General features: G+C 44.5%; 1 protein-coding gene across 1 annotated transcript; it reads right to left on the bottom strand.

Moving 5' to 3' along the window:
• Nucleotides 1-1,923: 1,923 nt before the first annotated feature.
• CARNMT1 (carnosine N-methyltransferase 1) lies at nt 1,924-19,347 on the bottom strand. Its single transcript, XM_066604159.1, has 8 exons — nt 19,012-19,347; nt 17,314-17,509; nt 16,425-16,588; nt 14,631-14,771; nt 10,363-10,541; nt 6,566-6,679; nt 4,131-4,234; nt 1,924-2,795 (listed from the first exon to the last, which is right to left on the bottom strand). The coding sequence occupies exons 1-8, from the start codon at nt 19,212-19,214 to the stop codon at nt 2,694-2,696; spliced, it is 1,203 nt and encodes a 400-aa protein (XP_066460256.1). The 5' UTR covers nt 19,215-19,347; the 3' UTR covers nt 1,924-2,693.
• Between the last annotated feature and the right edge of the window lie 963 nt (nt 19,348-20,310).

Genomic DNA, 20,310 nt, shown 5'->3' with positions numbered 1-20,310 from the left:
AGAAAAAGGTTTAAAAAGGGGTTTTCCAGGGAATTGGGTAGTCAATAGTTGATCGGTCAGAGGCCAATGGTCAGGACCCCGACCGAGCAGCTGACCGGGCGCATGCTGTCAGCACCGCAAATACACAAAGGGTGGAGCTGAAGCCTCTGCGCCGACCTCCTCATAGTGGCAGGTGCTTGTAACTGCAGGCACGTCTCTTATTGATTTCAATGGGAGCCGTACTTGCAGTTACAAGCGCTGGCCACTATAAGGAGGTTGGCCTGGACCTCTGTTTTTGGAACGGTAGTCTCCATGCTGACCTCCCATGTAGCAGCCAGTACTTGTAACTGCAGGCACGGCTCTTATTCAGCCATGCCTGCACTTACAAGCGCCGGCCACAACACACAAAGGTCGACGTGGAGGCTTCTGCTTAGACCTCTGTGCTATTGCAGGGCTGACTGCATGCGCCCACTCAGCTGTTCGGTGGGTGTCCTAAGCAGCAGAGCCCGGCCGATCAACTATTGATGACCTATCCTGAGGATAGGTCATCAATAGAATTTCACTGGAATACCCCTTTAAGGAAATGTGCAATTTTTAAGGTGGAAGCCACCATTTGCAGCTAGATTGCCATACTTTCAGGGGCATTTCTATAATTGGTTATGTTTTAGGCGGAGGGTATTAAAAGGAAATTAACGCCATTTTAACGCCAAGAGGCTTGATTTAAAATTGCATTTTCTAGTTTCATTTAGGACTACAAAAGGAAGCAGCATTTGAAGTAGATGCAACAGTGGGCAGACTGGCATCTGACATACCGAGCTGATTCCAAGTGGGCCGCTGCCCTTGACCGAACACTGGGGCACGCTCTCTGGTCCTGACTCGACAGTCCAAGTGGCCACACAAAGACTTCCTCCTCATGGTACCCACAAGACACTCACACAGCATGGTAATCTCTCCCGGCTCCCCGGGTGTCCAGTGCAGGAATCTTCGAACACACTTAACACTGTATTGACAGGTTGTATTCAGTGACATCACTGGCTGCTGCAACCATTTGCTGACCCCAGCATTTTAATGCAGCGCTCGGACATTGGCGGCCGCAGCCCGTGACATCCCAAACCGGCCGCAGCCCGTTACCTGGACATCACAGCAGACACAGAAGTATAGGAGCTTTCATCATTTTTAGCCATGGGGATCATAACTTGAAAAGCTAGAAAAAAGGGAAAGCTGTGACAATCCCTCTACTAGTAAGAATAGTAAAACCTCCAGCAATCAGCTGTGATCTGTGGAGATACGTGACATCAAGTGCTCAAATTTCCTGCAGCTCCATCACAGGAAAAAAAAAAAAAAAGATATATTTTTTATATATAATTTTTTCTTTTACACTGTTTCCATTCAAATCAACAAGTGAGATGTAGGGCAGAACAGATCTTCCAAAAGTGAGAAATACCCTTTATAACTGCTCTCCACGCTGGCCAAGAAAAGAGGATCCTAAGGGCTTATTTAGACGACCGTATATCAGCTCGGTTTTCACGCCGAGCCGATATACGGTGTCCTTGTCTGCAGGGGAAGAGGGGGAGGGAGGAAAAAGGATGGTAGAGCCAGGAGCAGGAACTGAGCTTCCGCCGCTTGCCACTATTTGCAATAGGAGGGGGCGAGACAGGGGCGGAGCTAAGTCACGGCACTTAGCCCCACCCCATCCCTCCCAATGCAAATAGTGGCGAGGGGCGGGAGCTCAGTTTCTGCTCCTGGCTCTTCCATCCTCCCCCCGCAGACAAGGACACTGTATATCGGCTCGGCGTGAAAACCGAGCTGATATACGGTCGTCTAAATAAGCCCTAAATAGAAGACTTCTCTAGCAGCTTCGAATTCCCAAGTAGGTATGTGAATATGGCTTTTCTAACCCGATAACCTCCAATTAAAATAAAAAAAAACTAAAAAAAAAACAAATTTTCCATATAAAACAGTTTTTTTTATTACAATGTAAAGATACTGTAGGCTCTGCAACACTTCCACGCCCACAATAGATACATAATAACCGATATAGACCTTTCCTCACCCGTAGCACTGCAAAAATACAAGATGTTGTTGCATTGACTAGATACATAATAAAAGGTTTGCTAAATCATATGAAATCTTATAAAACAATATTCCATATTTATAGAGCCTGTCTGGGACATAAAGCTGCCATAGTGCAGTAGCCATACTCTGTAACCACATGGCGGCTGCACTAACTGTGCCAACAACTACCAAACGAATCATGGGAATGGCTCAGTGAGGGGAGCACTGACGTTCCATTAGGAAGAAAGTAAAAGTTAGAAAATATATTGCGTCTCTCGTGGTTTTGATTAATCTGTATCGCAACTACACACAAAAATAAATTATGACAGGCACTGCCATGTTCCGTTATCCTTCCCATTACTATACGCCATCGTCTTATGGAAGGGGGGGGGAGAAATGCAGAATCACAATATTGTAACAAGGAAACTTCAGGAGTCTAGTGTGATCTCATGATAGGACATCAAGTCATTTATACAGGGGGACGTGTACTTCTAGAATAGTGCTGCCATGACCGCATGTCCGGGAAAAGAAAAGGATCTGTTCATCTTATCAACTCCTGTTGGTAAAAGGCACCTTTGTGTCAGTAAGTCAGTAACCATGAGCCAAGCCCGTTTCAAGCCAGTTGGAACTTGAGTCCAAAAAGTGTGGCGGTTGAGGTATTATTCCGGTTTGCGAACCACAAAAAATGTGCAGTCATAGAAGTACTTCATCATTGATAAATGATTCACAGTATAGGTTGTCCTTACAGAATCTCTCTCCGCCTATAAAGACAAGTGACAAGGGTTCATTAGTGCTAGTATTGTACATGTGGGAAATATCTAGAGGCAACCACTTTCTACATAACAGCAATAGTCACCAATGTGACTCTCAAGTCACAGTTTTTAAATTTATTTTCTGATGTTTTTTTCTTATTTTCCAAAATAGGGCTGCATGAAAAAAAATAAATTATATTCTGGACAACCCCCTTGAACCCACTCCCACCCATCCTGTGCCGTAAGTGTACGGCACAGCAGGCAGGTAGCTCCCGTGAACCACCGTACATTTACGGTGCAGCGACAGCGCTGGCTCAGGCGCTCAGTCCACGCCATCAGCAATGGGTGTCAACAGTAATATTCTGCTGTTTAACCCCTGAAATGCGGCAGTTAATAGAAACCGTTGCATCTGAGGGGTTTGACAGAAGGACCATCTCTCCCATATTGCGATTGTGGGGTGCTGAGGGATTGTCATGACAAGCAGGGTCCTGATGAAAGCCCACAGGACTGCCATCTTTGTATATCTAATGGGATTGCTATCAGCCATATGCAATACAGGAGTAATGCAGTGTATTATATGACAAATCAGAGGATTGAATGGTCTAATCCCCCTATTGGGGGTGGGGGAAAGAGACAAAAAAAAAAAAAAAGTTTGAAAAAAAAACAAAACAAACATACAAATCCCCCTCTTACCCTATTAAAAATTCTTTATCACGTGGAAAAATAAAATGGGAGTACAAATCAATAAAACTAAAGTACTGCATGGGTCTCAAAAAAATATAATAATAATAATAATAATAATAATAATGTCCTTTTGAGTACTTTTTTAAATTAAAGCTACGTTGACATGTATTGGTGTGGAATTTCCACAGCTAAAGGTCTGCACCAAAATCCGCACTAAAAGCCATAGTATTGGTGCGGATTTTGACGTAGATCTGCAGCAAACTGCACCCATTAAATGAAAAGGGTGAAATGAGCTGCGGATTTTAACGTGGAGTATCAGTGCAGCTCTGCACCAAAATCCACTATCTGTGAATGTACCATTCAAGTAGTAAAACACACATATACATCTCCATCTCTATGCATGAGGCCGGTGTCACTGGGAAAGGGGGGGAAATACACTCAGCGAATAGAACCCATTGATTTCAATTGGTTCTTTCACATGTATATTGCATAGACAGAATGCTGCGCAAATACATGGGCCTTATACTTGCATCAGCAACATTTATTAACCCTAGAATAAAAGGTAATGCATGGTGTCACAATGCTTGCGGTAGTTTGTATGGTCAAGAGATGTGCCTTTATTTCACAGATTCATCCAATAGACCTGGAGGAACAGCTTACCTCAATAAGAAATCCTTGCTGTATGATCACATTTTTGAGATCTTCATAGCTCACTTCTATGGAAAGTTCATTTGCCAAGTTTTCAAAATGATACAAAAGTGGTCCTTGGGAGAAAAGAAAAGATAGAGGATTGGAAATTGCAACAATCAGATGTATAAAAAAAAACAAACAAAAAAACAAAAAAAAAAAAAACACAACACATTACAGGCATCTTTGGTGACTTTTCCTTCAGGTTTTAGAAACAAGCTCCCATAGTCCTATCTAGTCTGCTTCTGGGGTTCTCTGGGGTACAATTGATGGGAAATAGCATCTTCTGTAAAACAATATGTAACGGGCCAGTCGGGTTCCCAAGCCAATTTAAAGCCTGTATATATATATATATATATATATATATATATATATATATATATATATATATATATATATATATATATATATATAGTATTGGTTGTGCTGTGAGGGCACTAATGCATAAATTTTGAAGCCAATTATTAAACGCCTTGCGGCTCTAGATTTGCACATACTTGTCTACTCTTAAAAAGGCCACTAACTTTTAAAACAACTGATGCTCATCTAATATCCTACCCACGCGCGTCATAAATCCTGTAATATACCTTTCTTAAACATGTTACTTTACCACTGTACACGAAGTTTGATGTGGCTGCCACTAGGGGTCTCCCTTCCAGCTCCACTGCAATCCAGCGTTTCCCTACAGCTAAGAGAACATACCAGTGTTGCTGCAGGAGCTCAACTCCCATCTTCACAGGCTACCTGATTTATTAGAATGGGCACCTTACACCAATTCTTTTTAGAACTCAACAGTCTAAAATAGCGCCAAATTTACAAAAGTGGCGCACAGACTTGTACGTTTGGCTCAATTAACGCTGCGCCAAAAATAGAAAAGTTGCACCAGTTGCCACAGAGCAGTGCTTTGTGCACCAAAAACACACCAATTTGTATTCCAAAATATGTTTTGCACCACAAATTCTGTTTTACATACTAATATAAATAAAAATTAGTGCGCAGTGTAATTACTGATTTGAACACACAAAATGAGTGCAAAAACATGAAAAATCCACCCTATCCACGTAGTTTATTTTGCACCACACAATGCACCATTTTCTGCATGAAAAACACGACCACATGCACCAGAAGTGCGCCAGATTGCATTCAGAAATAGGTCTTGCTTAGGGATGAGCGAGCATACTCGGAAAAGCACTACTCGCTCGAGTAATTTGCTTTATCCGAGTATCTCCCTGCTCGTCCCTGAAGATTCGGGTGCCGCTGCGGCTGACAGGTGAGTTACAGTGGGGAGCAGGGGAGAGCGGGCGGCAGAGAGGGCGAGAGAGATCTCCCCTCCGTTCCTCCCCGCTCTCCCCTGCAGCTCCCGGCTCCGTGCCGGCACCCGAATCTTCAGACCCGAGCACAGCGATACTCGGATAAAGCAAATTACTCGAGCGAGTAGTGCTTTTCCGCGTACGCTCGCTCATCCTTAGTCTTGCTCCCAAAATTTTATTCTGCATCACCTACTAAATATAAAATCGTTAGTCACCAGCCAAAATAATAATAAAAAAAGCAAAAAAAACTGTCATTAGATTTTATTAGCGCCCCTTTTTGCCATCACTTTTTGGAATAATGTCTCATAAATGTGTCGAAAAAAATAGAAAGAAGCTTGACACACCCACTTTTGGGAAAAAAAAGAAAAATTTGTCAAGCTTGTCGGATCTTTCTTGTGCAACCCAATAGTAAATTTGTCTAAAAGTCTGTGCGTCTTAACTCTGGCGCAGCTTTAAACATAAATCTGTTGTAAACCCGTTCATAAATAAGGGCCAGTGTCTGCCATCTCCGCAATCTCCTCTCTTGCTGTGTGTACACATTATATTGGGATTACTAACCATTTGGCTGGATTGTCTCTGAATGCCCATCTTCTACAATCATTCGGCGAAAGTAGAGAGGTGAGAAGACAGAGCAATGCAGCATGAGAACAGAGGAAAAGAAAGTACAGGACAGTGAACTACTGGCAGAGTAGTAGACTTTTCACATGCCCCCTGCCTGGAAGTGGACTGCAAACACCAAAAGCAACATGACAATGGGGAAGCCCAACTGAAAATGATAACTAATGGTGCAAACAGCAGCAAAGGAGAAGGTAAGGAGAACCTGTTGAAAATTCAGGAATGTTTTAAGAACATTTTTTAAAGGAGATTAATGATGTCAGTCGGATGGGTCCTTAATGACCTCACACATCAACAAGCATCTAGCACAGTGATGGCTGATCATGGAACAGGTTTAGGGCACACAGGTCTGCCTGCCTGGCTCTATACTTCTGCAGATTATATGGGACATCACGAGATTGGTACCGCAATCAACCAAAAGTCTACAATAAAACCTCATGGCAATACGGGATATTAGCATTTGTCAACTGGGAGATCTCTTACCTAAATTAATCCAAATGCCTCCTGGTTTAAGGATTTTCCAAATAGTCTCGACATAATCCAGAATGTTATGTGCGGTGTCTATAAAGAAGCATGTAGCTATACAGTCCCAAGAGTCTGTCAAATGGAAAAGAAAAACCTTAAAACATCAAATACTCAAACAAACCCCAACAAGGTAATGGCAGTTATATAAAGGGGTTGTTTCACCAGGAGAACCTCTGTCCATATGTCCTATAAGAGGGCCCCTGCTTGAGAAACCCTTCTATGTGCTGGAACCGAGAGCCGTTCTGTGAGACGACCGTGCATTACTCGGGTGGCCATTCATATTAGGTTACCCCTTTCCCGATGCAGCCCTCTGTTTTTTTTGTTTTTTTTTCCCCATCCACATTAAAAAATAAAGATTTTTCCAGTGACGGGCACATGAGGGCTCGTGCTTTGTGGTAGGAGTTGTAGTTTTCAATGGTACCATTTAAATATACCATATAATGTACGGAACAACTTTCAAGTTTCTTAGCACAAAATGGGAAAGGGGGAGTGGGGCGTCTGCATTCAAGACATTTCAGTGCCGTTTAGGATATTTAAATACAGCTGTCAGAATTAACAACATTTAACCCCTTAACGACCTCTGATACGCCTTTTGACTGCCTGTATCGGCGGCCTATGTATGAAAAGAGATCGTGGTGCGACCCCTATTCATACAGCGTGGGCGTCAGCTATTTATTACAGCTGACACCCGCGGACAATAGCAACAATCCTTTAAATGCGGCTATCAATTCTAACAGAGGCATTTAAATCCCCCGAATGATGTTCCGAGGTCCCATACGGCCCCCCTGCATGAAATCGCAGGGAGCCGTATGGGAGTCATGGCAGCCGGGGTCCTTCTGAAAGGCCCCAGGGCTGCCTTAGCAGACTGCTTATCGAGCCATCCCGTCGGGTGGCTTGATAGACTACCTGTCAGAATGTAGTATGATGTAATGCTACAGCATCACATCATACTGCAGGAGCAATCAAAGCATCGCTAGTTGTGGGGGGCTAAGAAAGTAAAAGTAAGATCAATAAAGTTTTATTAATTGCAAAAAAATGTAATAAAAGTTTAAATCACCCCCCTTTTGCCATATCTATCATTAAAAAAAATCTAAATTATAAAATACATATTTGGTATTGCCGCGTCCGTAAAAGTCCGATCTATCAAATTAATGCATTATTTACCCCGCACGGTGAACATCATCTGAAAAAAAAAAAATAAAGAATGCCAGAAATGCACTTTTTTCAGTCACCCTGTCTCCCAGACAAAATGCAATAAAAAGCGATCAAGCAGTCGTATGTATTCCGGATTGGTGCTAACGGAAACTACAGGACATCCCGCAAAAAATGAGCCCTTGCTCACCCACGTCGACGGAAAAAGAAAAAAAGTTATTGCGCACACAAGATGACCGCAGAAAATAATTTAAGAAAATTAAATGTCCTTGAAAAAAAAATAAAAATAAAAGTAGTGCAGCAAAAAACAAAAAAAAAAAAAAACACCTAAAAAGGGGGGTATTCATAAATGGAAAAAAAAAAAAAAAAGGAAACAAGGGCCGCGTCACTAAGGGATTAAAGGGTTAACAGCCACAAACAGAGCCATCTCCAAGCGCTGCATTTACCTACGTCTTGACTGCATGAGCAAAGGCTAAGTGACGAAGCCTGTTTACACCTTAGTTACCTTCGTAGTCGCATTCTAGGAGCCATAACTTTAATTCTTCTGTTTCTCTAGTCATATGAGAGCTTGTTTATTGCGGAATAAGTTGTATTTTTTAATAGCATCATTTTTGAGTACATATAAATGTATTGGCATAAATTTATAAAAAAAAAAAAAAAAAAAAAAAAGTGTTTTTTTTTCTTAGTCACGGCATTCAAAGACCACTAACACTTTTCTTTTTTTGTCAACGGGGCTGTGAAAGAGTTTGCTTTTTTTTTTTTCCAGGATGGTATTGTACTTTTTAATGGTACCATTTGTTGATACATGTGACATTCTGTTTTTGTTTGTTTTTTGAGGTGAGATAGGCAAAAAAAATTAGTTAATCTTGCCACGTTCTTTCCATGACGTAAACAGTGTGGATTAGAGAACATACCATCGGTACCCAGTGATCTCATCACAGCGGTCCAATGGGTGACAAAGGGATCCCCCATCCTCTGTCAACCCGTTACATGTTGCAGCATTTAAAGGGTAAACAGCAAGAATTGAAAATTTCTTTGGTTCCTGCTGTTAGAGCAAGTGCCGGGCTGTCATCCGACAGCAGAGCACCTTCTTTCCCTGGCATGGGAGACCTGCGCCAGTCTTCTTACACAGCCGCTGTCAAAAGACAGTGTTGCAGAATAAAGCCCCTTAACAGCCGACGTAAAAAAAACCTATGGGCGGTCTTTAACCCCTTAATGACGCGGCCCCTTTTTCTTTTTCCATTTTCGTTTTTTCCTCCCCCCTTCAAAAAAAATCTTAACTCCTTTATTTATCCATCGATGTCTTTGCATGAGGGCTTGTTTTTTGCGGGCCGAGTTGTAGTTCTTAATGGCGCTATTTAAAGTACCATATAATGTACTGAAAAACTTTAAAAAAAATTCTAAGTGGAGTAAAATGAAAAAAAACGACATTTGGCCATCTTTCAGTGCGTCTTGTTTCTACGGCGCACAAACTGCAACAAAAGCAACATGATAACTTTATTCTATGGGTCGGTACGATTGCTACCATACCAAACTTGTATAGTTTTTTTTTTACTATACTAGTTTTTTTTTTTTCAAGGACATTTAATTTTTTTCAGTTATTTTCTGCCGTCATATTGTGCGCGCGATAACTTTTTTATTTTTCTGTCGACGTATTTGAGCGAGGGCTCATTTTTTGCAGGATGTCCTGTAGTTTCCGATAGTATCAATTTGTAATACATACAACTTTTTGATCGCTTTTTATTGCGTTTTTTCTTGGAGACAGGGTAACTAAAAAAGTGCATTTCTGGCATTATTATTATTTTTTTTTCCGGATGACGTTCACCGTGCGGGAAAAATAATGCGCTACTTTGATAGATCGGACTTTTACGGACGCGGTGATACCAAATACATATTTTTATTTTAGGATTTAGATTTTTTAATAATACATATGGCAAAAGGGGGGTGATTTAAACTTTTATAACTTTTTTTTTTTTAACAATTAAAAAAACTTTGACTTTTTTTAACTTTACTTTGGAGTCCCCCTGGGGGACTTTAACATGCGATGCTTTGATCGCTCCTGCAGTATGACGTAATGCTATAGCATTACGTCATACTGCAATTTAACAGGCAGTCTATCAAGCCACCCCATGGGGATGGCTTGATAGGCAGTCTGGTAAGGCAGCCCTGGGGCCTTTTATTAGGCCACGGCTGCCATGACACCTGCACGGCTCCCCCGATCTCACCGCGGGGGGGGCCGTGCAGGCCCCCCGAACATCGTTCAGGGGATTTAAATGCTGTCAGAATTGACAGCGGCATTTAAATGGTTAATAGTCGCAATCGGTCGAACGTGGCTATTACCCGCGGGTGTCAGCTGTTATAAACAGCTGACGCTCGCACTGTATGAAGAGAGGTTGCTACGCAACCTCTCTTCATACATACCCCGCCGCTCGGAGCGGGAAGGGGTTAACATGTATATAGCCGCATGGTGGTCAGAAAGGGGTATAAGCTAGAATGACCCTTCAATCCCTGAATATTATAGAGTAAACCAAGCTATGGAACAGGGGGGAGGGGTTCATGGCATTCTGGGGTCTCATCCGCTTATTCATACCCTAGTTACTCACTGTTCTCTGTATAGATTTCCTGGAAGTCTCCTGCAGTCATGGAAAAATTTGGATTGCAAGGAAGATCGTGAGGATTGACATCAGGAAAGTATACGGGTCGTACTTGATCTATTGATCTCACGTTGTTGCTAAACTGATGGATCCAAGGATAAAGTTTAAAAGCATTAATCTGGGAACATCTGTAACATATCAAAAAGGAAAACGACTCATAGAAAACCATTAACAAAACCATGCCCATGACAAAAATGGTCAGGGGACTTCTCACTCACAACTAAAGTCGTGAAGGCTCTCCTGTCGCAAGAAAAGTTTAGAACGGGGCGTTACGGGTGTTTTTACTGCCCCTACAGTCATCACGGGGTATTGCTAGCAGAACGCTCTGCTCCAGCCGCAGTAGTTTAGGCTCTGTTCACATTAGAGTCATGCTTGTGTTTAACGAGGTGCCGTTTTCAAATGGATGCTGACAAATCCCAATGGACGTCATGGAAGGTTTCGGCATTTTTGACAACAAGAATACTGAAGACTACAGAAAGTCTTCTGTCACAAATACCGGAAACGCCAAAGACAGACATTATAGCCAATCTGAACAGAGCGTAAAAAGCATTGCTTAACTGGCTGTTCACTAATAGGCTAGTCTGAAAATATCCCTGACCTGCAAAACCATGGGCCACAGCTACCGCTAATGATATAGAGTGGTATACCCCACCACTGCAAGGCAGCAGTGCTAACCACTGGAAAGCCACCACTACCTCTACTGTTGTTCAAGGAGACCAAATTACAGAGCCCGATTTTTACTCCTAATTGGTTTTAATGGAAGTAGGAATTGGGGTCCAGATTCACAATTTTATTAATTTTTTTTACAAAAATCAGGTCGGTCACTCTTAATTCTATTTATTTATTTTTTTAAATAATTGCTCAGCACTAAAGCCCCATTTACACAGGACGAATGTTGGGCAAACGATGCCTGACACTCGTCCCCCGCATGTACTCTCTCCCATGCTGTTGCACGGGTGCGAATATTGTTGGCTCGCAGCGGGGCTGCTGCAGGAGATTTCACTCCTTGCTCTCCCCCGCCCCTCTCCATTTACTTACACAGTGGCCGTTCAGTACTAATGGCTGCTGTTTATACTGAATGATCATCGTTCAGCTCATCTTTCATCGTTTATTCAGCCTGAACAATGATCGTTCAGTACTAAACGGCCGCTGTGCTCAGTGAAAGGAGAGGGGTGGGGGAGAGCGAGGAGTGAAATCTCCTCCAGCTGGCCCCCCGCTAGCTGCTCTGTGAGAGAGCCAGTGATACTCACTCCTCTACAGCAGCACGGGAGCGAGTATGTGTGGAGACGAGTATCAGGCATCATTTGCCCGACATTCATCCTGTGTAAATGGGCCTAAACAGAGACCCTCTGTAAACTGGTAACACCCTCTCTATTCATGGACTTCTAGTGTGCAAATTAGCCCCACTTCAGGAAAACCAAAAACAACAACTCCCTAATGCCACATATTACGGGTAACTACAGTGTCTAACCTTACATTAGGCCACAACGCACTGCTTTGGTTATATGGTCTTAGTCACACTGCAAGGCCTTTCAAAGGGTCAGACAGTGACTTAGCTTTGCTATGAAGACCGGCGGGGAAAGGGATTACATCCAAAGAAAAATATATATATTTGGTCATGTGAATGTAATCAATTAATGGTTTAACCCTTTCCAATCCACGGTCTGCTGTCTGAAGACATTATGATTTAAGGTTGTACAGCTCCGATGTTGGAAGACGCCCGTTGGGGTTCTCTTACTGTATATTGCCAGCCTCTCTGCTGTTGGAGCCTATCCAACGTGTCACCTCATGCAGTACTGGCTTTAGCCAGCAGATAGCGCCATTATATAACAGCAGAAAAAGAGTGAGCCCCCTAGGAAAACCAGGATACAAATTGGATTGGAAAGAGTTAAAAGCACATCATCCCTTCAACCATTTTGTCTTGATTTACAAAGCAGCAGGTTGTTCCTTATCTGGTTCACAAGGGAACGGGGTGTAGGGAATCGTTCTTTGTATTAGAACAAATGTAAGCATACACCCCAGATGTACTGGCATTGTTCCCAGACGTTGTACTCACATTATGGGCTTCCAAAGGACACATCTTCTAACTTTGATTGTTTTATGTTACTGGTAGGGAATGCTTTATGAAATCCTTATTAATGCGCTCACAAGAACCTTACTATGATACACTGTGAAAGGTTTATTAGAATTTGATTGGATGCTGAAGGGACGAGGCGAGTACGTGATCAGCCTACGTCAAGTTTACTATATAAGATCTTTTCAATGAACGTGCTTCAGTAGAGAAGCTTGAAGCACCATATATACACACATAGTAGATTAGGCTGAAGGGAGACAATGTCCATCTAGTTCAGCCTGTTCCCCAAGTGCCTGGAATATCAGAGGTAAAAATTATACACTGTGATAAGCCCCACCCCCTACAACCACTTTTTGGTAGGGGTGCCCCAACATTAAAAACTTTTCCCCAGCAGTGCCCCAAGGCTAAAAAGTTTGGAAACACTGCTTTAGAGAGTTTCTACCTTCAATAGGTGGCACTAGTGAGTCATTTCTCTTGGAGGAGAGTTAATTTGCATACATTATTTTTTTCCCACTTAGGATCCCCACTAATTGCCAGCTGTCTGTACAGACAGCGCAGAAGATCGCGCCATCTTTACTGCAGTAGCTCAGGTGCAATCAATCAATAGCGGCTGTGCCGGCACTACCAAACTGGCCTGCTTAAAGGGGTTGTCTCGCGGCAGCAAGTGGGGTTATACACTTCTGTATGGCCATATTAATGCACTTTGTAATGTACATCGTGCATTAAATATGAGCCATACAGAAGTTATACACTTACCTGCTCCGTTGCTGGCGTCCTCGTCTCCATGGTGCCGTCTAACGCTGTCTTCTCCTTCCATTTAGACGCGCTTGCGCTGTGCGGTCTTCTGCTGTGTTCAATGGAGCCGCTCCGGCGTGCTCGCGCCGGAGAGCTGGTCTGCGCATGCGTAGAAGATATGTGCGGCGCGAGCACGCTGGAGCGGCTCCATTGAACACAGCAGAAGACCGCACAGCACAAGCGCGTCTAAATGGAAGGAGAGGACAGCGTTAGACGGCACCATGGAGACGAGGACGCCAGCAACAGAGCAGGTAAGTGTATAACTTCTGTATGGCTCATATTTAATGCACGATGTATATTACAAAGTGCATTAATATGGCCATACAGAAGTGTATAACCCCACTTGCTCCCGCGAGACAACCCCTTTAAGTACAGATGGCGAGATCTGCTTCCTGCGCTTTCCGTACCTGGAATCAGCCGAGAGGCAAAGATCCCGAGCAGCGGACCCCCATGATCATTTATTGATGACTAGAAATGAACGAATCTACTCGGTTCGGGTATTTTTGAACTCGAGCACCGCTTTTTCGAGTAACTCACAACTCGGACGAAAGAATTCGGGGGGCGCCAGGGGGTCAGGGGTGGTGGTGGAAAGAGAGCTCCCCCCTGTTCCCCACTGCTACCCCCCCACCCCGCTCACCCTCGGCGCCCCCCGAATCTTTTCGTCCGAGTAGTGAGTTACTCGGAAAAAGCGGTGCTCGAGTTCAAAAACACCCGAACAGAGTAGGTTCGCTCATCTCTATTGATGACCTATCCTGAAAATAGGTCATCAATAAAATAAAAAAAAAAATTCTGAAGTCCCAAAAACTCTTTTAAGAGGGAACGTGTCAGGAAGACCACGCTGCCCTGTAAACTACATTCCTATAAATACGGGCATATGTTTTGCACCTTTATTATGGACGAGTGTCCCAACACAACCGTGAGTCTTCTGCCCTGAACTCTATGAAGTTGCGAGTTCGGGTCAGCCGACCTAAGTTGGGCTACGACAGATGACCGTAATACGGCCCGTGTCATGCTTATGTGAATGCGGCCTAACTGGGGGAAGCATGAGAGTGTGACGAGTGCCTGATTCTATTGAACCATGTTTAACTCTAAAGCACTGCAACATTTTAACAGCACCTCACAGCTAGTGCTACATGTTAGTTTTCACTGGGTGGCTTCCCCCTGCAGCCAGCTTACTAGGATGGACAGGTATAAAAGTCATGGAGGAGGTTTGTCGGATACAGGATCATGGATTCTCATGTAAGCAGTTTTCACTAAGGCCTAGGTCAAAAAAAGGAAAAAAAACTGTAGGGCCAGAGTTAACTAAAACTAATTAAAAAAAACCCACAAAGTAACTAAATCAACATACCTATTAAGTACAAAGTTAGAAGAGAAAAGCATGAAAAAGCTCCATTCATTTCCTTGGCAAGAGTACCCATGCATTGCTATTTCCCAAGCCAATCTTCCAAGTCCAGCACCGGGTACTAGTATATTTATTTGGGGAGGATCGCTGCGAAGAGAGTAGGCATGTGAAAGAGAAAATGTAAGACTTCAGAGGAACATGAGCCAACGTGACATCACAAATAATATATACTGTAAACAGGCAGGGTTTAGACTCAAGAGTTGCAATCAAAAATTTGCAACAAACAAAATTGACTTTTTTTTTGCAAGTCCATTTAAAGCCAGATGATCCCTTTAACCCCTTTAGTGGCACGCCCGGAAAATCTCCGGGGCTTGCTGCACTGATCATGCAGTTAAACCCTGGAAGATTTCCGAGGACAGCTCTAGTGCTGAAACGTGCAGAGCACTGAGCTGTCATCTGAAATCTCTCAGGGTTTTTACTGCATACTTAGCGCAGCAAGCCCCAGAGGTTTCCCTGCCATAATATGGTAGTAATAAACCCGCCACTGAAGGGGTTAATCTTTGAATTCTCCCGTATATAACAGTGCCATATATGTGCACATCCCTTAACATAGGATATAGCTAGAGTCCAAGAACGAAGACCCTATTTTAGCTATAAAGGCATCGCTCTCGACAACCTCTCTACCTGGATAATGATCATCCAAGTACAGAATTGTATTTAGTAAGGGCACAGAAGCCGATAAGGCCGGTGTAGGGTAGATACTTTATGTCTGACGTAACGTACAATCTGTGTGACAAAGACATACATGTTCGAGCATCTAACGCATGCGCTAAATGTGGGCTCCGTGTGCATTTTTATTGTTGTGAAAAACCAAGTGATCTTGTAGATATGTAGCTTTACATAGAAGGAGATGGAACGAGACCTCTGCTGCACCACCTGTTGGAAGGCAACATTCTTACAAATCCATTTCTAAATATTTATGAAGAAAAAAAAAAACAACAAAAAAAAACAAAACACAAAATTACCTGTGGCAAAACATTTTTGTGGTCAGAGACACAGCATAAACAGATGAGAGTTATCATACTGAAGGGCAATTTCGCGTCACAGAAGAATTTGGGAATATATATTTATGGCCATGTTTGATACCCTCAAGAACAGAATGAACCTCAGTCCAGGATTCTTGCATAAGTGGAGAATATGAAAGGTCTGAAGTAGGTCAAGAGGGATGTCCTCTTCCCAATCATTGTGGTTTTTTTTAAAACTTCATACAAATTCAGAGACCAATTTGTAAGAATGTTGCCATCCAATAGGTGGGGCTACAGAGGTATTGTTCCATCTCCTATGTGCAGGTTGGACAAGATATAACACACATCAAAAAACTGACATATTCCTGAGCTCGGTAGACTGATTAAGTATTTATCCCTCTGCTCTACTATTTATCCTCTACATAAAAATTAAAAGATCTGGTCCTGTTCTGGTACCATATGAAAGCCAATCTAAGTCAGAAAAAATAAAGTATGTGGACATAGTTGACATTGTCTGATTGCCGAGGGTCCCACCACTGATCAAGAGAATGGGGTTCTGGCGCCACCCCTTTCCTTCTCACTGTAGTCCCCCCTTACAGTGAAGGGAGCTTGAAGGTAGCAGAGGCCAAGTATTTGCACTGCCGCTCCATTCAACTCCATGGGACTCTCTGGAGATAGAGGGCTGTACGCCGCTTCTCTTCGGCAGCCCCATAGAGTTGACCAGAGTGGTGGCGTGCGGAGGGGGGAGACAAGCCAATACACTGAAGGGGCTTACCATTTATCTTTAGGAAAATACTTTAGAATCTCATTGACGATAGGCTGATAACAAGCTTCTCTCTCCGATTTGCCTTCTTCACTCCAGTCACGTACAAACTGCTTTATTGTGGACTTCAACTTGTCCATGTCAAACGTGGATGCAGGGGTGGGCTTCCTGTGACCCTAGAGGGATATAAAGAGCTTAAATTAACATGCATGTAAAGAGAGACTATCACTATGTTTTTGCAGCCCCCACTGAGAGCGCCATGACGTAGTGCCAGTCACAGCGATTCCATATCTGCTGTATCTGTGCAGTAGTTTTGGAGAAACTTACATTTTATGAGTACTAGCCAGATATGATCTGTGGGCTAGCCGCACCCACCCTGCCCTCCAGCCAATGATTGGCAGCTCTCACTCCATGTACAGTAATGGGCAGACAGCAGTCAATCAATGGCTGGAGGGTAGAGTCCGTGTAGGTAGCCTGCAAGTCATGAATATGCAGGACTACTTTAAGTAATCCTGTACAGCAGTTGCTATTAAATTTTGACCCCATTAGACCTCACAATCTAAGGCCGCAGTGACATTGGTGGTGGGGATTCAGTTCTCCCGCTCCATTCGGAGAGCAGGAAAGGGGAATCCCCATTGCCGAACGGCTTCGTCTTATTATGCAACCTAACCGCATTGACTATAATGGGGTCTGTTCGCTTTCTGCTCAGCTGCCCGGCATTTTACCAGGCAGATTTGGTGCCAGATCTGCGACGGACCCTCCGACCGGATGTTCCAGCGCAGATGTGAAGCCAGCCGTACACGTTATTCACTCGCCCCGCTCCCTCAGGGGATCGCGGTTCCATCAGCCATTCTGGCTTTTGACATTGCCGAGTATTTCCGGAGGTGATGAAGGGACTTACGTTGTTGCCGTACTCCTTGTTCTCGAACATACATGTGCAGTCGTTGACGATGAGCTGCAGGATCTCCTGGTTGTGATCGGCACATCTGCGGATTCGGTCCAGGTTGGAATGGAAGTTTGGCAGCATGTTTTGTTGGGTTTTTGGTAAAGACAGAAACTGTCTCTGAGCACGGCTCACCCGTTCATGGATGTGAGACCTAGTGGGCGAGAGAAGACACTGCATCAACCGCTTTACTAACAAATACTACCGTTTCCCCAAAATAAGACTCCGTCTTATATTCATTTTTGCCCAAGGGTCCTATTTTCAGGGGGTGTCTTATTCATACTTACCTAGCAGGTACGGTCCGGGTTCATAAATCCCACCTCCAGGAAGCGATGGCTCTGATTGGCTTAGAGCAGCACTCGCTGGCCTATCAGTTGATTCAGTGAGCGCTGCATAGATTGACTGAACGCAGCGCTCACTGGCCAATCGGAGCATCGCTTCCCGGAGGCGGGATTTATGACCGCTGCAAACAGGAAGTAATGTTTGGACTGCAGCCAAGGAGTGCAGCAAGCTCGGCGGAGCTACAGAACTTTGCACACCAGCGGGAAAGACCCGGACCGCGCCGGCTAGGTAATGTGTTCTTTTTTTTAATGTAGGCTAGCTAGGGCTTATTTTCGGGGTATAACTTATTTTTTTAAGCCGCCCCGAAAATATCCAAAAATCAGGGTAGGGTTTATTTTTGGGGAAACACGGTTCCCAAACCGATATTTATGTTAGATCAACTGCATGCGACACGGCGTCTGATCGGCGCGGCATTTACATGACATACGGCAGTGATAACCGACCCTCGGCACAGACTGGCGGGCCACATAAGCATCGTACTACCGGTCATTAAGGGGCGGACCGGGGGTTTATCATCTGTCAAGCAGATATGTTTTAATACAAAAAAAAAAACTGACCGTAAAAATGTTAAATGTAAAAACAGACGAACGTATAAAAATGTACGGCCGGATATGTGTAATAGCGTACGTTTTTTTCTATGAGCGTGTAACATACACGTTGAATGCACATAAAAGTCTTATGGACTCCTTCACACGGAGAAGGGGGGGGGGGAGCTGCGCACAGAATATGTTGCGCCAATCTACCATCGGCTGCCATGTTGCCGCTCACACACAGTGTGTGACATATGCGGTCAGAACATATTCTATCTCAGCGCATACTAGACGTCACAATAGCGCATGGCGATCAGCAGCACGTACGCAGTGTTGGTGCGTACTTACTGCGAACCGCACAATTGACGCATGCGGGCAGCGCGTTACGCTCGTATGCAGCTCTTAGAGTGCGTCACGTTGACAGCGAGCGACTCTGGGGGCGTCCATGCGGGATGTAATTTAGTCTATGGTCCGCGGCGGACTTTGATGTGGATCCGCCGTAGATTTCATCCCTATGAAGGTGTGAAGCCTGTGCATATATATCGCCATGCTGCAACGGACGCTGAAGACGGATCAGATTTCTTGAACTCGTCTCCAAACCGTAAAGAACTGCGATTTCGCCAGGGATAATCGTCAGCTCGGGGCGTGTGGACGCCGCCATACTAGACCCCTCCATGGTTGATGGTGGTGCGCTTACGCTGCAACCAACCCTTCAGGGATTTGGGAGCACAACAGGGTCACCTGACCAGTCACGTGACCTCCCTGCTCGGCCTGCGGTAATCACCCGTAGCTAGTGAACGTATTGATGATCTTCCAGAAGTGCTCCCTCTCCAGCCGCTCCTCCTCCTCCGGGCTCTTCCGCTGCCTCCTCGCGTTGTACGAGCCGAACTCCAAGTCCTGCACCGGCTGCGCATTGCTGCACTCGCACGGCTCGGCCTCCCCCGGGTCTCTCCTCCTCCGCCGCCCGCGGCTGCTGTGGTTGAGCATGTCCCCGGCTGACTCTACCACCGAGTGCAGGGGGCGGGCCGGCAGAGCCTGGACAATGGCTAGGAGGCTGGAGAAGCACGTGACACAGGGCAGCGGCGTGCCTCCATTCTGCACTGCCGAATCCTGCGCTCCAGTGTCTGCTCGGAGGGTGACGTCACTAGAGTGCGCCGCTGCTCACGGTTCGCTGAGCGGCCATATTGAGTGAGGGCAAGACTCGATGGAGATTGTGTTTTACAACCCATATTGTAATAGGAAGCTTCCGAATGTCCGCTCCTTTCTCCCAAGTGCGAACATTAACCATTTGCGTTCACGTGGTTTAAATAATAAACAGTTTTAGGGCCTTTTCACATTAGTGTTCTGCTTTTCATTGAGCTGCACCATCATAGGAAGAGTGGTGGGACCTTCAGCTTTAATTCAGTTCTGTATTTTCTGTCAGCAATCCATTTTTGACACAACGGCGCGACTGGCCCTTCTTTCCCGCAACAGCCACTATCTGCGTGAATGTTGCCTTGTGACCATTAACCCTTTACATGCCCCAATCTATTTTCAAGGCTCCTGCGAGGTGCCCTTTGGTTGTCATGGCAGTCTGCGGCCTTCTGAGGATTCCCAGGTCTGCCACAGCTCATTGCCTGTCAGAACACGGTATAATGTAATACTATGGTATTGCATTATACTCTATGAATGATTGAACGAGTCCCCTATGTAAACTAAAAAAGAATGGGGAAAGGAGTTTAAAAAGTTATATTGTTAGAAAAAATAAAAGGTAGTAAAAGTTAAAAACAAAAAAAAACTTTCCCCATATTTATAATGAAAAAAATCAAAACAAAAACCACAGCAAATCCCATATTTGTGTTGTTGCATCCATTGCTTTTTTGGTCACTCATAGAGATGAGCGAGTATACTCGCTAAGGCACATTACTCGAGCGAGTAGTGCCTTAGCCGAGTATCTCCCCGCTCGTGTCTAAAGATTCGGGGGGCGGCGCCGGTGACAGGTGAGTTACGGCGGGGAGCGGGGGGGGGGGAGAGATATCTCCCCTCCATTCCTCCCCGCCCCCCCCCCCCCACCTGCCCCCGAATCTTTAGAGATGAGCGGGGA

The sequence above is a fragment of the Eleutherodactylus coqui genome, chromosome 5, assembly GCF_035609145.1.
Source record: "Eleutherodactylus coqui strain aEleCoq1 chromosome 5, aEleCoq1.hap1, whole genome shotgun sequence".
NCBI classification, from domain to species: Eukaryota; Metazoa; Chordata; class Amphibia; order Anura; family Eleutherodactylidae; genus Eleutherodactylus; species Eleutherodactylus coqui.
Note: the sequence above shows the minus strand (reverse complement) of the source record. Positions and strands in the feature narration are given on the sequence as shown.

Excerpts from the sequence above, each read along its gene's own strand:
- CARNMT1 (XM_066604159.1), bottom strand. The coding sequence starts at position 19,214 with ATGCTCAACCACAGCAGCCGCGGGCGGCGGAGGAGGAGAGACCCGGGG. Across the intron at positions 6,680-10,362 it reads GGAAATCTATACAGAGAACA|ACTCTTGGGACTGTATAGCT; the intron begins GTGAGTAACTAG and ends TCCATTTGACAG. Across the intron at positions 4,235-6,565 it reads AGGCATTTGGATTAATTTAG|GACCACTTTTGTATCATTTT; the intron begins GTAAGAGATCTC and ends TTTTCTCCCAAG.